The sequence below is a fragment of the Papilio polytes genome, unplaced genomic scaffold (assembly GCF_000836215.1).
Source record: "Papilio polytes unplaced genomic scaffold, Ppol_1.0 DF821511.1, whole genome shotgun sequence".
Lineage (NCBI taxonomy): Eukaryota > Metazoa > Arthropoda > Insecta > Lepidoptera > Papilionidae > Papilio > Papilio polytes.
In genome coordinates this window covers 1,094,500-1,109,236 of record NW_013527693.1, presented here as the reverse complement: position 1 = coordinate 1,109,236, position 14,737 = coordinate 1,094,500, and the positions used below count along the sequence as shown (strand labels likewise).

General features: G+C 33.2%; 5 protein-coding genes across 7 annotated transcripts; 3 read left to right on the top strand and 2 right to left on the bottom strand.

Annotated features, from left to right (window-relative positions):
• Positions 1–436: 436 nt before the first annotated feature.
• LOC106108626 lies at positions 437–2,518 on the top strand. Of its 2 annotated transcripts, XM_013289879.1 has the most exons (6): positions 437–686; positions 812–879; positions 1,134–1,258; positions 1,491–1,619; positions 2,026–2,110; positions 2,187–2,518. In XM_013289879.1, exons 2-6 carry the CDS (start codon positions 830–832, stop codon positions 2,335–2,337), a joined length of 540 nt encoding a protein of 179 aa, XP_013145333.1. In that variant the 5' UTR covers positions 437–686; positions 812–829; the 3' UTR covers positions 2,338–2,518. The 2 variants fall into 2 exon arrangements, with proteins under 2 accessions (XP_013145333.1, XP_013145334.1); XM_013289880.1 differs by lacking the exon at positions 812–879.
• Positions 2,519–2,550: 32 nt separating this feature from the next.
• Positions 2,551–6,689, bottom strand: LOC106108625 (zinc finger BED domain-containing protein 4). Its single transcript, XM_013289878.1, has 3 exons — positions 3,272–6,689; positions 2,913–3,034; positions 2,551–2,810 (listed from the first exon to the last, which is right to left on the bottom strand). The coding sequence occupies exon 1, from the start codon at positions 6,248–6,250 to the stop codon at positions 4,322–4,324; it is 1,929 nt and encodes a 642-aa protein (XP_013145332.1). The 5' UTR covers positions 6,251–6,689; the 3' UTR covers positions 2,551–2,810; positions 2,913–3,034; positions 3,272–4,321.
• A 480-nt stretch (positions 6,690–7,169) lies between these two features.
• On the top strand, positions 7,170–7,923 carry LOC106108475. Of its 2 annotated transcripts, none has more exons than XM_013289643.1 (3): positions 7,170–7,359; positions 7,429–7,597; positions 7,797–7,923. In XM_013289643.1, exons 1-3 carry the CDS (start codon positions 7,207–7,209, stop codon positions 7,901–7,903), a joined length of 429 nt encoding a protein of 142 aa, XP_013145097.1. In that variant the 5' UTR covers positions 7,170–7,206; the 3' UTR covers positions 7,904–7,923. The 2 variants fall into 2 exon arrangements, with proteins under 2 accessions (XP_013145097.1, XP_013145096.1); XM_013289642.1 differs by having other exon boundaries at positions 7,173–7,359; positions 7,794–7,923.
• LOC106108476 (transmembrane protein 203) lies at positions 7,891–8,364 on the top strand. The gene has a single exon (XM_013289644.1). It carries the CDS (start codon positions 7,906–7,908, stop codon positions 8,311–8,313), a length of 408 nt encoding a protein of 135 aa, XP_013145098.1. The 5' UTR covers positions 7,891–7,905; the 3' UTR covers positions 8,314–8,364.
• Positions 8,365–8,480: 116 nt separating this feature from the next.
• LOC106108486 (interaptin-like) lies at positions 8,481–12,460 on the bottom strand. Its single transcript, XM_013289661.1, has 11 exons — positions 12,323–12,460; positions 11,718–11,844; positions 11,112–11,649; positions 10,982–11,041; positions 10,592–10,894; positions 10,234–10,326; positions 9,545–9,775; positions 9,293–9,472; positions 8,946–9,087; positions 8,754–8,843; positions 8,481–8,679 (listed from the first exon to the last, which is right to left on the bottom strand). The coding sequence occupies exons 1-11, from the start codon at positions 12,411–12,413 to the stop codon at positions 8,522–8,524; spliced, it is 2,013 nt and encodes a 670-aa protein (XP_013145115.1). The 5' UTR covers positions 12,414–12,460; the 3' UTR covers positions 8,481–8,521.
• Positions 12,461–14,737: the final 2,277 nt, after the last annotated feature.

Here is a 14,737-nt window from a genome sequence, read left to right as displayed (position 1 = left end):
AATGGTCGCTCAACTCCACAACAAAGGGACTCGTCGCGGATAATTTAAAAAAATAATCATCACCATGGTCGGCGGCATAATAACCACTAAGGTTACACTTGGCCGTCCTTGCGTCCTTGGACACCTGTAACCTTGGATCGATTGTTTTAAACATTTGACCTGGCCGCGACGTATCAAAATAAATATCAACCGTTTAACTTGTCCAGTTATATGAGAGCAATAAAGGCGTTACTATCTCCGAACGAGAAGAAGCTTTTCATTTAAAATACATTCCACTTCATACATTATCCAACAATACATTTTTAAATCATATTAAGCTAATGAAATTGTCGCATTTCTAAATAGGTAGATGTACTGTATCGCCATTGACTTTTCAAATAAAAAAGTTACTTCTTGACAGTGTACGACATTTTTGACATTATGTAATGTATTTTTCAATCTCAACTTTTGTAGGTTATTAATTATTCAAGGCATACCTTTATTGAGGATAAATATTAGTAAATGATAAATACATTTTTATCAGATGGTAAAACTGTAATGAAAACGCGAAATTGTTTGTTATTTTCTGTTATGATATGAAAATATATGACTACAATATAAAAAGAAAGGGTGTTAAGTGCTCTAAAGTATTGATTTGCGAATGACTTAGGCGCTTCTAGCAACAAAGAGAGTATCTATATATTTAGGTAACTCGTCCCTAGTTAATCTAAAAAAAATGTAATTTAAAAATAAGAGAATATCTCAATAAATATCGATATTTTGTAACCAAATATCAAATTGTGCAATGTTTAAAAGCTTTTCATGTTTCTAGAGACGGCAATAAGAAGTTATGGGCTTAGTACAGTCGCTTATGTGCGCTATCGTGCTTTGCTTCGAAAGGTGTTGTAAATTTTTTACCCTTTCCAAAAAAAATTAAGATATTGTCAGTATAGCTAAGCGAGATTTTAAAAGTAAAATCATTGTAGAGCTGCATTTGTAGAGCACTAACGGTAGAATTAGCAATGTGGGTGATGGCGTGGAAATCAATTGAAGTGAACTATTCCATAATTAGAGAGAAATGTATTAGAATAAGGGCAAGTGGACAAAGTGTGCGATTGTGGAGTTGGTGTTATACCATTGTGTTGTGTTTGTAGAGTGGTGTCGTGGTTGTGTTGCGCCATGGTGTTGGTGGTCGTCTTGGTCATGATCGTTATACTGACGCTGTACGGCATCACACTAGGGTATCACTACGCACAAAAGGAAATAGCACGTTTCGCTAGTACGTATCCCATCATCTTTTTGGGTAGTTTCTGAAAGTTTTGTTTTTTATTTAAATGGACTCTACACAATGAAACAATAGTCGTCACAGCTTTTTATTTATTTATTTATAATAAGGAAGCAAACTATCTATACATGTAGAGTATAAATTCTTTTTTTTTTACTTTCAATCGTGTTGTAACGGTTTAAATAAGTTTGGTTTTCTATAACAAATGAAACATGTAATTGTCCAGTCGGTGAAAGCGGGAAATCTGGAGGACTTCTCCGCGAAGGGGAACCCCAGCAGGAGCAGGTGGAGGAGCCGCTGGTGCGCCTCGTGGCCGTGAACCGCACGCAGCCGGGGTCATCTGGCGACGTCCCGGGTAACTAAACGCTACACTGATATAACAAACACCCGTAGCATTTATTTATTTATACCCAAAGAGATTCAAAAAAACATATAGAGAAACCATAGACACTTAACTTGAGACATTTTTCACATGTTTCAATAACGCTATGTGATGATAGCCTTTGAATTCACATGCAAATAAAATTAATTAATTTAATTGTATTTGAATTAATGACCGATGGCTGTTATTGAATAAAATTTACATGTTTGTTTTGTTTTTTTGTGACACTGTTTACAAAAGATCCTTATTACAATTTTTTTAAATGTTTCATATGTCGATACATGGACATGAGGTGGCGTACTAAATAGTACCTTTCAAAGAAGTTACCGCTGAAAAAATGTTATTCACTATGTTATCCAACATTTTCTTTGAATTTCAGCTGCGTATGACAGTAGAACAGTGTCAGCGCAACCAATGTACCTGGACTCAACACCTACACCACTTGTTGTTTTAGAAAGTGAAAGGTAAATAAGTGTTACGTTTTTACTACAGTCGAATAAATCACTACGTATTTTTAGTGACACGTTGTTTATTTTATAGGCCAATAAAAGAAGTGGAATTAACTCCTCATGAGAAGGAATTAGCGTTGAAATTGATCGGCAGATTTCGACGTATAAAGAGAAATAACTATACAAGTTACTCACCGCCTGCGTCAAGACACGACGACACTGTTACGATTGCGGCAGCGTAATACCAGAATCATTTAAACGAAGTTTAAAATGCAATATATTCTAGATTATATAAATTGTACATAACTTTGTCTTCGTATAAAGTTTTGCTACATTATGTGAATTTTTTAACGAAACAATTTTTAATCTATGTGCTAGTGGCAATGTAAAAGAATGTGAAATGGGAAGATGGACCCTGATTCTTAAAATTTTGTTACTATTCTAATTAAGTTGCCTTAAACGTAATAAAAGATTTATTTACTAATAAACTATCTTTATGCATTTCCCTTATACATTATGTAAAATTACATTATAAGGTAAGATTTCGAAACATTATACACTGGAGTCCCTTCCACTAAATAGGTTTTGTTGCCAAACTCAACACTTGTACTTCCATTTGCTTTCAATTCGCGTTTTGTGATACGATGGATGTTTTCTCTGATAAATTTATTAAACGCGTGGTAAAAATAATTTGCGTGCTTCGTATTATTCCATCCTTAAAACGAAAAAAAAATATTACATAATCTACTTTTACTGGTTATTAAATCACACATCAAGATATAGAGTAAAAAAATTGATATGTTTTTGTTGTTAATACCTGAAGCCACGTAATGTACGTAACAATAGTGATAACCAATGCCGATTCCAACCAACAATATAATTATTAGAGTAATTGTTAAACAACAAGTTAATATGGCACATACTGTCCACATAGATATTCTGAAAAAAATCGCAAATACTCGTATATTCTTTTTACGATTTACATTTTATTAAAAGATACTTTAGTAATTCAATTTTATTTTAAGGCAATATACATATCAACGTTTAAGGGGCAAATAAATAATAAAAAATAAAAGTAACTTAAAAAAAATATATAAAATGTTCCACATAAAACCTATCATGCCTGCGTATTTTATACATGTGTTCAATAACGTAAAATAATTAATGTTTTATTACCTTTCTAGTGCATCTAAAATAACTGAAAATGCAGAACCCAGCGTACAACAAATACACCCCATTTTTAATATCTAAATATAAAAATACTAAACTAAAAATTTTGTAAAAAACGTTAAGGCATGATTATATTTTAACTACATTTTAATTTAAAACGATTCAAAGGTTGGTTTTTGAGGCCCAAAAATGCCATATAATGTCATTGTGATTGTCACGGTTGATTTTGTCAGAAAACATGTAAAACCTGTTCGGACATATAAATAACATAAACGAAAAAACAGCTACTGAACGAAAAGTTACATGTCGGTCTATAACTTCATTACACTCTCTCATTTTGTGAATTCTATAACGATATCAATAATCTATATTTACGTAAACCCGGGGTTCTTAACATTTTTGTACTCTAGAGCACATTCTCAAATATCGGTCGCGTGGCGGGCACCGCATATTTTTAATCGACCAACTCCTACCATAACTTCTCATTTTCCCATCATTTATTTTCTTATTATTTCTTAAAAAACAAGTATGTTTCACAGTAATTGAATAATTATTAAAATTGCATACACTCAGAGAAATGTTTGTTTACAAAACGTAAATTAGTCATACGTACAATATCGCACACATACGAACGTATTGAATAAACCTAGCTAAGCAATCCACAAAAATTAAAACGTGCCGAATAGTGGCGAGCACATACGAATCGATCCGGGGGCGTGGCTCCCGCGAGCACGAGGCTGGGGACCTCTGACGTGAACTATTATTGAACGTTGTATTGTAACGGAAGCTATTTTACCGGAAGCGGTTGCGGGTGCGGATGCGGAATTCAACGGAAGCGGAGGCGGAAGTGAATAATAAAATTCTAATTGTGATTTATTAAATAAAGAAAAAATAAAACTACGTTTTTTTTAAATAGAGATTGGTACATTATTACAAGATACATTTTGTGATACACATATGATGTATAACAATTATTAAGTAGTAATGTAGTAAGTAATGAATCTCTGCCAAACCGATAAGAAGGTGACAAACTGCTATTCGTAACTTAGAACTTACCTAATAATCGAAATTGAGAAGAGGCAAATTGTACTTTACGAACAACCGTTTTGCGGCTTCGTCACCTTCCAATCGAGTGCACAAAGGTTCATAACTTAAACCAGCTTCACTAAATAATTGTTCACTCGAAACTGAACTTGCCTTCGCTGACAAATATATGCGAACGATGGGAGCAAAAGCTTTGTATTTTATGTGGTATTTCCACCACAGCAAAGGGTCGTCTTCCAAAGGAAGTCGTTTTTCTTTGTTATACTCATTAATGAGTGATTTCCAAATTACGAGGTTTCTATTTATCGTTGTATCGTCACTTTCTATGTTCTCTTCATCGTCACTGCTATTTTTTAACATTTCTGCCAGATTTGTATGCACACTTTTTGTAGCTAATAAAACCTGATAGCTCGTGCTCGGTTTCAACTCTATTTTAGGTTTCTTTGGTAAAAATGTAAACGTATCATCATCGCCTATTACATTTGCAGTTCGTGCAGTATTTGCTTCGTTCAAGTCGTTTAAGACTAGCAAGTGTAATAGTTCGGATTGTACAGTTACCTTATCTATCTCATTAAAGAACTTTAATTTATACCTAGGGTCCAAATACGTAGCAAGAGAATACAAAGTATTAGTTGACAAATCAGAAAATCTGGAATTTAATTCATCAATTAGTTCACTAATGAGGGTTTCGAATACCTGATTGGTGTCTGGTTTGTCCTTTTCCTGTTTCAGTGTATGTTTCAGTACATATACCATCGGAATCACTGATGATATACAAGTTTTTGTATCAATTAGACTATTTCTTATTTCTTCAAATGGAGTCAGTATTGACACTATTTTGTTAAGAGACGACCACTCTTCTGGGGAGATTTGTGGAATATTATGTTTGCTAGCATAGAGGCATAGAGAATCTTTGATCTTCAAAAAACGCTCAATCATGTAGAATGTGCTATTCCATCTCGTAACAGAGTCTTGAATTATGCGAAGAGGAAGTTGAGTTAGTTGCTCTTTTTGGATTTTAGTCAGTTCTTCTTGAGCTATTTTTGAGTGTTTAAAATGTCCAGATATCATCTTGCATTTTGCAATTAATTCCTTTACTTCAAAAGTTTCGAATGCAGACCGAACACACAGTTGTAGTTGGTGGACCGTGCAACTCACGTCAGGTATATTGACCAAATGCATCGCTCTAACCATATTGGATCCACTGTCTCTAATGAAACAATGTAATTGCTCGTCTTTGATGTTCCAATCTCGTAGCATCATTTTGACATTCTCACAAATTGTGTCACTAGTATATCGGTCATAAAGTAAGCAACACTTTAAAACTATTTGGATACGGGTAAAATTTTCACTAATTGCATGCGCTGTTAAGCTTAAAACCGACACATTAACGCTTGGCTCCGACCAAATATCTGCGGTGAATGATATTTTAAGACAATTTATAAGTAAATGTCTAATCTTGTCAGCTATTTTTTCATATATATCGTTACATATATGTTCAGTAAAAAAATTACGGTCCCTTAATTGGTAATTTGGCAAAGCATCTTGCATAACGCGACGAAAACCAACACCTTCAACAAAATGGAAGGGAAGATTTTGCAAAGCAATCATTTCTCCAATCAAATCGTCCATCTTCCGTGCTTTAGGATGAGATGTATCCCACATTTGATTGATTTCCGAGGATTCTTCTAAGGACATTTGCCTTTTTACTTTTAACAATGGTGTAACTGACGCTTCCTGATTCGATTTCATAATTTCATGCTGTTCTTCTAATTTACAAAATTCTTGATATTTTTCTATATGAATGGACCTCAAATGTCCTTTCAATGATGTGGTAGTGCGACCTTTTCTTGAGTATGTTTTGCCACATGTGATACATGTCGCAAAATTATCGTCGATTGCTAAAAAATACTGCCAAATTTTGCTTGTTTTCGGCTTCATTGCGGACGGGATTTAATTAAAAAAGTAACTTATTACGGATATTCCACTAATAACAATCGAAACGCAAAGACAGACACGCGCGTACGAGTCGAGAAACGTGTGTAACTGCTAGTTGACCGACCACGTCGGCGCGGGCCGCCGCACAAACGATACCTAAATGCGATTGCGTAAGTTTTCCCATTCCACACGGGTGACTTAAGCGAGCGAACCTCTAGTTAACCTCCGTTATAACTTCGCATAAGAAATAACGGAAGCGGAGGCGGATGCGGAGTAATCATTAATTGCGGAAGCGGAGGCGGACTTCCGTTACAACCCTAGTAAAAACTGCTGATACATATATTAAAGTCACTGATTGAAATTCACTTGCTTAAACACAATTTCAAATCTGGCTGTAGAACGTAGAACTCAAAACATCTAACATCTACATTCATAAAGTATGATTTTGTGACATCTGTCACTTTTGACACGCTCTCTTTCTCTGACAATAACACAGTGTTGCTATGCCATGGAAATTCCCCTTTTTCTACGGCTTTCGGGCCATCAAATTACAAAATCTACGGCCAACGGCCACAACCCTAAGCCCGTAGCAGAATCTAGGAAGTTTTGAAGATATTGAACAAATCATTTATTTTTCTTAAATATATTTATTTTTGAATAGAAAAAATAGTTGATTGGAAATTTAATGATTTATACCAGGAGCAATGAAATTCAGTGTTATTTATTTATTTTTTCATAAAATAAAGAAGGGATAATTTAAACAGAGTTTATTGACTTTAAACGTTAAAGTGCCAACGTTTAGGTAAAGTTGAAAACTTTTTCTTTTTACCGATGCTCCAACTTACCGATGATCTTTTTCATCATTACATGGCTTTTATTCACGTTGTACACGGCCGGGTAAAAATTTTCATTGGCAACACTGTGACGCAATGACATTACATTGATAATTGTTTAACAGTATGGCAGATGAAAACATTACAGGAAAGAAACAAGAAAGTAAAAATACAAAACGTTTAATGACACATAAAAACTATGCTTTTAAAAAACGTCTTCCCGTTCGTCCGATTGACGGGAATAATGTAATTTTTGTCACTAAAAAAACTAATTTTAAGGTATGATTGCTTCACCATTGTGTTGTTATCATTCCTACACACGTTAAACGCTTACTTTGATATTTCCAGGCGCAGTTGGAGAAATGTTGTGATCTTTTAACGAGAGGAGAAAAAGAAATCATCCTACATGGCTTAGGTGCCGCTATACAAAGGTGTTGTAACCTGGCACTGCAGTTGGAAATTCTATTTTCTGGAACTTGTCAAATTGAAGTTAACACAGGAACCGTAGACCTTGTTGGTAAGAATTAATTATTACTACCTTTCGCCCTCGAGTGTGTCCCACTCCTATGTTTATGTTATCTTCCAAACTATATTCTAGATCTTTAAAAATTTCAAGGAGATCTATCGAGACTTCAGCATTTCTAATATTAATAAGATAAGATTTAAGTTGTTGAGTTTCCTTAAATATTGTTTAATAAATTTGTTTTTTACAGATGATCTGGAACCATTAGTGGATGATTTGGATTTTGGATCTCAAGTGCGACATTCATCTTCTATCCACATCAGAATATTTAGAACTGCAATGCTTGGTGCTAATCAGTAACAATGTTTTTCACACTCAAAGAGATTGTACAGTGGATAGGATTAACAGTGTTTGAAATATGGATAAACCTCATAACATTAACTATATTTTCTGCGCTATTGGCAATGAAGATTGACGGTGTAGTGAACAGTGCTTGGTGGACAATATTTGCCCCACTGTTTGTGAGTGATGCTATGAATGCATATTTCTGCTGTATTGTATGCATACGTATGAACTATGAAAGTTCATACAGAGCTTCACTGTACAGAGCCTCATGGAGTGGTATATTCTTAGGTCTAACTTTTGTATTTAAATTTTTACTATGTAGAAAACTACAAGGTGATTCAGGGATTGAATTCAGTGAAGTGTTTGCACCTTTGTTTATACTGCTGCAGTTGATAGCGGTGAGGGCTTGTCAGTTGCATCAGTAATGTAATCGTAATTTATCCATATTTTTACTGTTTAAACTTAATGGAAAATCAGTAACAAACTTTTATTTAAAAGATACATTGGCAGTAGAGATAGATATTTTAACAATTATTAAATTGCAGATTAACAAAAAATTAAAGATCTAATTAACTTATTTTAAACAGTACATGTGTATCATATATATTTACTTTGACTAATGACAACAAACATTTATTTATTAAAGAACATACTAAAGAATCCTCTCCCTTTTTTCTTTTCTTCACCACTGAAGTTAAAATTGAAATTACCTCCTGTGTTTGAAGTACTAGAGTTGGGTTTATTATCATCTGTTAAGCGTTCAAAAAATGAAGATCCAGTTTTATGGATACCTAAAATTAAAACAATACAATTTGCATGACATAGAAAAAAGCAAATAAGTTTATTTGAGAAGCGTATTACATACCTGACATAAAATCTGGAACTTGAGGCATGGCTGTAATATTTGCTCCATCCATGGCCATGTCAGCTTTAGGTGATAATAAAACACTTGAATCTGAAATAAATTAAAATTATTACTTAAAGATCAAATGCCATTTCCTAAGTGTTCAAGTAAACATTAAAAACTTAGTTTAGTTAATCAATGAAACTAAATTACCTAAGCATTGAGGATAACTGTCATCAACATCAAGTCCAGTAGCGTTGAGAGATAGATTCAGGGAATCGGGTATCACTTGTGATCCACAATGGTCAAACAATAGACCACTAATTTGAAATTTCGATTGTTGGTCTTCACCAATCTGAAAATTCAAACAATATAAACCTTAAACTGTCAGACTCAGCCATTAAGTGATCCCTTAGTGAAGATTTAGTCAGAATCTGCACAAGGGTATCTCATAGTGACCAATGATAGTGTAGCAGTAACATCTATTTGCACATTTATAAATTGTTTTGTTTAGTTTTACCTTCAATCACTATAAAGATCATTTTATGTACAACACTTACCTTTGAGTTTGTTTCAACAAATGTTTTATTTTCGGACATAATCTGTGGTTTGGTAAAACAGTCTTCTTTTATTTCCTGTATTTTTGTATTTTGTTCTGCAGCCTCATTGGATATGACATTAGGCTCAGACACTTTAGTAGCATCAAAAAATTTAGAAGTTATAATTTTGTTTTCAGGCATCTAGAAGATTAAAATTTTTTACTAATGATTTTTATTTAAAATTTTATAAAAATATTTGTAATCTTTGACTACCTTATTGATCAAATGTTTAGCGTAAACGAATTCCGGAGTAGTATCAAGTTTATGAGAAATAAGAATTTTGTCTTTTAATTTATCATTGCCTTCATCACTCTCCAAGCTGATATCCCGACTGTTCAAAGTTTCATAAATTTTCCCATCTTCAGCATTTACATCCATATTATTTTGTATTTCAGTTAATTCGTTTTGAACATTTTCCATCGATAAATCAAATGAGACTTTTTTCTTTACATGTAAAACAATAGTAAAATAGTTAGACAGTGGTGGAGCCCGCTTTAACATCTTCGCACTAGGGCCGGCTCGCCCCCAGCAATACCACGACCATATAGAAGACAGGCGTGAAGTGGGTGCAATTTCGCGTTTCGTCTGATGAGTTTGGTGCCGAAGGCCAAACTTTAGTCCCTTTTCCTTCCCACCCTTTTTCTTACAAGAAAAGGATGGGAAGGGAACGATTTGACAGTGGAAGAGACGCATAGGAAGGGGAACTATTCTGTTTATGTGCGTCTCCTCCTTCGTCGATTAAGGGTAGACAACGCATCTGCTATTGCGAATGTCTATGGGCAGCGGTCGCTTCGCCATTTCGGTGGATTCAGGTAGCCGATTGCTCGTTTGCCACATTATGGTATAAAAAAAAGTCAAATCAGATGATAGGAAGTACGATACTAGTATTGTTTTAAAATTACCTTCTTCTTATCCAAAATTGCGTGCGACTGCACATTAATTTGCTCTTCATTATCGTCAGCATTTTCTTTTATCTCTTTCAATGACTGGTTTACCTGTATTTTTTTTTTCAGACTTTATAATTCAATATAATTAATTTAACGTGTTTGGTTAAAAGTTTCGATGGACGGATGTAGCCGATGTAGTAGATGTATGTGTGTGTAGCCTAAACCGCTGATCGGATTTCGATGAAATTTCGTACGGATGTACAGGAGCCTGGAAGAACACATAGGCCACTCACTTTTGTTTTTATTTATTCCACGCGGACGGAGTCGACGGCAAAAGCTAGAAAGTTATATTAGTATTGAGAAAAATATTAACCTTTTCTTCAGGTAGAGAACAAATTTTCAAAAGTTCTGGTGTTTTATGTGATCCAATGGTATTGACATTTTGAAGGGTATTAGGATCAACTTTTGAAATAATGTTGAGAGTTTGACTTCTCCCAAGAGTGATATCGCCTAAAATATGGATTAACTTTCTATCTGAATAGCTTTTATTTTGCTCGCAATACGATTCCCACTTATTATTGAAGGTAGTCGAAGAATGCGCAACGTCCATTTTATATCCAAGAGAATTCATTTTATATTCCGGAGTCGGTGTCACGTTGAGTTCAATTTTTTTAATCTAGAATATTAACAGTAACAATAAATCAAGTAATTATCAATTGACATTTTAGCTTGAATTATCCAGTCTGTTTACCCAAATTTATACCTGATCTAATTTAACACCTAGCATATCTAGGTCGATGTCCATAAGTTGTAGTTTCGGCATCTGAAAATAATTCAAAGTTTATATATTATTATAATCTAGAATGAAAAAAGAATAAGTAACTGAAACATACAAGAATGGCGTCATTCTCATCATGGGCAAATTTCTTGTTGTCCTCTGCCTTCTCTGGTAGTGAATTTTCCTCTAATTCTATTATTTTTACTTTAGAATATTGGCTGTCCATCATTGGTTGTTGTAATTTTTCTATTTCTATAGTCATGTCTTGAATTTCATTAATCCTCTCTTGTATCATTTTTAATACTTTTGGTCTATCGTTAATGATGAATTTTGCAAGATCGATCACATGTTTTTGGGTATGATCTTGTGCCGCGCGCTTCTTTAATTTTATTTCATCAGAGAGAGCAGCACATTTATTACTAAGATTATTTATATTGTTTTCTATTAACTGAATCTTATTCTTCCCATCTAGACATAGTTTAACAAAAGGTAGGTTTTCAAACCTGCCTTTACTCGACAACCAAAGTTGTTCATATTTCTTTTCTCCTGCTTCTATTCTTTTGGAATATTCCACCTCTTCTTCATGTTTGAGCAACAACTCCTTTCTTGTTTCTATATTTCCAGATTTTATAGTATTATGAGCAATAATTAAACTGAAATCAGATCATTTGTTAATAAAATGTTGAAAAACAATTTAAAAAGAATTATAATTTCAACTAACTTGTTTAGTTCTTGCTCAGCTAATTTTATTTCGACTTCTATCTTTTTATTCCCCTCAGTGATAAAGTTAAGAACATTTTTCTGCTCTTTTATTTTGTTTTTCAATCTAGCTAATAAAGATGCCTGGGCTGAAATAAGGATACAGCATATATTAATATATAAACTAATAAATTAATAGATTGTCTTTACATTTAAACGTTACAACGGCTATCATATATTTTTTTTGTTAATTTCAAACGGAGGGGAGCGCTAGCGAACCCTAGTAACACTACAAATGCGAATTTTTGAATTTCGTTTAGCGAATTAATGATAATTAAAATGTCTAATTCATTTTTTCATTTGTCATTCTAATTATCATAACAAATTCCGAACCATAAAAAAAAATGCTTTTGTTTCTGAAATTTCTGCCATTTGGCGCCATTTTTAAATATTTTGAAACCATTGCACCGAACTTATTTTGTATGTAGATAGACAAAAATCAGTAATATTTTTAAGTAATTTCAATATAATTTGTTATAATTATGTAACGCTCTAATATAACTATGTTGGTTAATAAAACTTTAATAATTCCAGTAACAGTAAAATTATCAACGAAATGTTATTTACCTTTACTGCATTGAATGGTGAAAAATATTCTCAACTTCGATTCATCAACTTCCGATGATATGTTGTTTAATAATTGGATTTCATTCGCCATCGCTATTTTATTAATTTACTTATATCAAATACCTAACTTTAAAAAATCACTACATAGCCACTTTGAAATGAACAATTATGAACATGTTTTTTTTTTGGTTACAAAGGCATAGCATTTAAAATTATACGGCCAGTTCGTTTTATGTTTATTTGTTGTTTGTAATATTTAATGACACATTTAGGCATTTTATAATTAAAATTATTATATTTATCTAAATATATGTCGATTTACAGTAATTTAATGATTAATATAATTTACGGCGTATAAATAAATATATTAATTAAAACCCTATATGTCACAATGAAGTGGTTAGTAAGAATGCTAAAAATTAGTTTTAATTGTAGTGTGAATATGCTAGTCCGCGGCGAAGCTAAGCATTAAGGAACACCTTTGTCCTATATACCTATGTGTATACTACATAAAACCTCTTTAAATTTTACGGCAATGGATCCATAGGCTACCCAAGTTTAGAAAAAACCTTACCTAATCAATTTAGTGTGGGCAATAAATTTATTGAAATATTTTATGGCAATATGGCGATAATTGTTATATTTCTTATCGCTGATAATGACTTGTTTAAAAAATGAAACAATAAAAATCAATACCTAGAATTTATTTAACAAAATAATGTCATACAGTTATTCAAATAAACAAACATAATCAAATAAATTGCAGTACAACCTAGCATCCTAATTTAAACCAGGTACTTTTCATAATTTAAATCCCATCATTAAAAATTATAGTAAAATAAAATAACAGACATGAATGCACAAAGGAATGTTGGCTAACGTCGGTGATTGCTGAAGACAAGTTCCTGACATTTCACAGACATACAAAGATTGTTTGTATGAGAGCAATGCAATCACCATACATCACACACGCTTGTACAATACATTAAAAGCACCCAATTTACATTTCTTAGAAACTTATTATGCTCCTTTGAGAACTATGTTTATAATACTGTTAGCGTAATAAAAACTAGTTATTTTGCTATCTTATTAAAGTGGTTGAACCTCATTAATTAGATATTAATGTCACCTTTTTTTTGTTTATTTCAAAGATTATTAGTCTAGACAAAAATATAAAAACCTTAGTGACTTTAAGCGGCATATACCAATGAGTGTCATATTTTCGCGCAATATGGCTAGGATTTTAACATTTCTGTTTAGACTAAAAGGAGCCAATTCCAATACACAAACTAACGAATCTGTAAATATTTTTAATATTCATTGATGAGCGCTATTTATTATTTTAGACAAACTGACTTCATATATATCAAATTTTACAAAAATCAAATAAACAATACTATAAACATCTTCATATTACAGACACATAGAGCTATTTACATTTGTTCACAAACAATAATCTAGATTATTAAAAACAAATTCACGTAGAAAATCCAATCTATTCTAATATTACTTTGGCTTCATTGACTGAGCTGACGAATAATGAAGGTGTTTTTTACACAGATTCAACAAACAGTGATTATTAGAAACAAGTTAAATGCAAAATGTGATAGGAAAGGTGGAGAAGTGTCGGAGGGAGGTTGCAGGGGACAGGACTACTTCGCTACAGTATCTAACATCAAGGAATGTCTACTTATATCGTTAAAATTTACAAATGTATAATCCCTCCCTTAAGGGAGAACTCCACAGGTTGAACCCAAGTCATAAATAACGCCTGAATCTGGAATAACTTAAAATAATACTTAAAAATACAACATGTTAAAATACCTACTGGGTCCCACATTAAATTATAATAATGTTAATATAAAAATTAACAATATAGTTTGTACCGCCAACATTCACTATGTGCGATAAATACCATGTAATTACATAAAAAGAATAAACACAATTATCTCTAGAAAGCACGAGGTACGGATGAGTGGTGCACAGCGAAATTACCCTGGAGAGTCCTTTTTATGTAAACACATAGTCATTTAATAATTTCACTATTTTTATTTCTTATATCAGTCGAACGGTTCCAAAAGTTTTTTGAAGAAAATAGTTTTTTTTAAAATTCCGAGTCAATAACGTTCGCCGTGTATGGCAAACTTTAAATACTTTGTTTGAAAGGCAAAGTCGTCGGACCACGGCCTCGGCCGACGTACATCTGCGTGTTTCGTTTAGTGTGCATTCAGAGGCACACGACCGCTCCGCATGGAATCCTTTCAAACTCTGACAGCGAGCGAGGAGACGGCGAGACGAATGACGTCATCGAAAGGAAGGAGTGCGAGTCCCTCGGTGTCGGTGTCTCGGTGGTGAGCGAGTAGAGTTCCTCGGCGCGGATCTAACTGTAGGGCAGCAGTATCTCGGTGAGCAGCC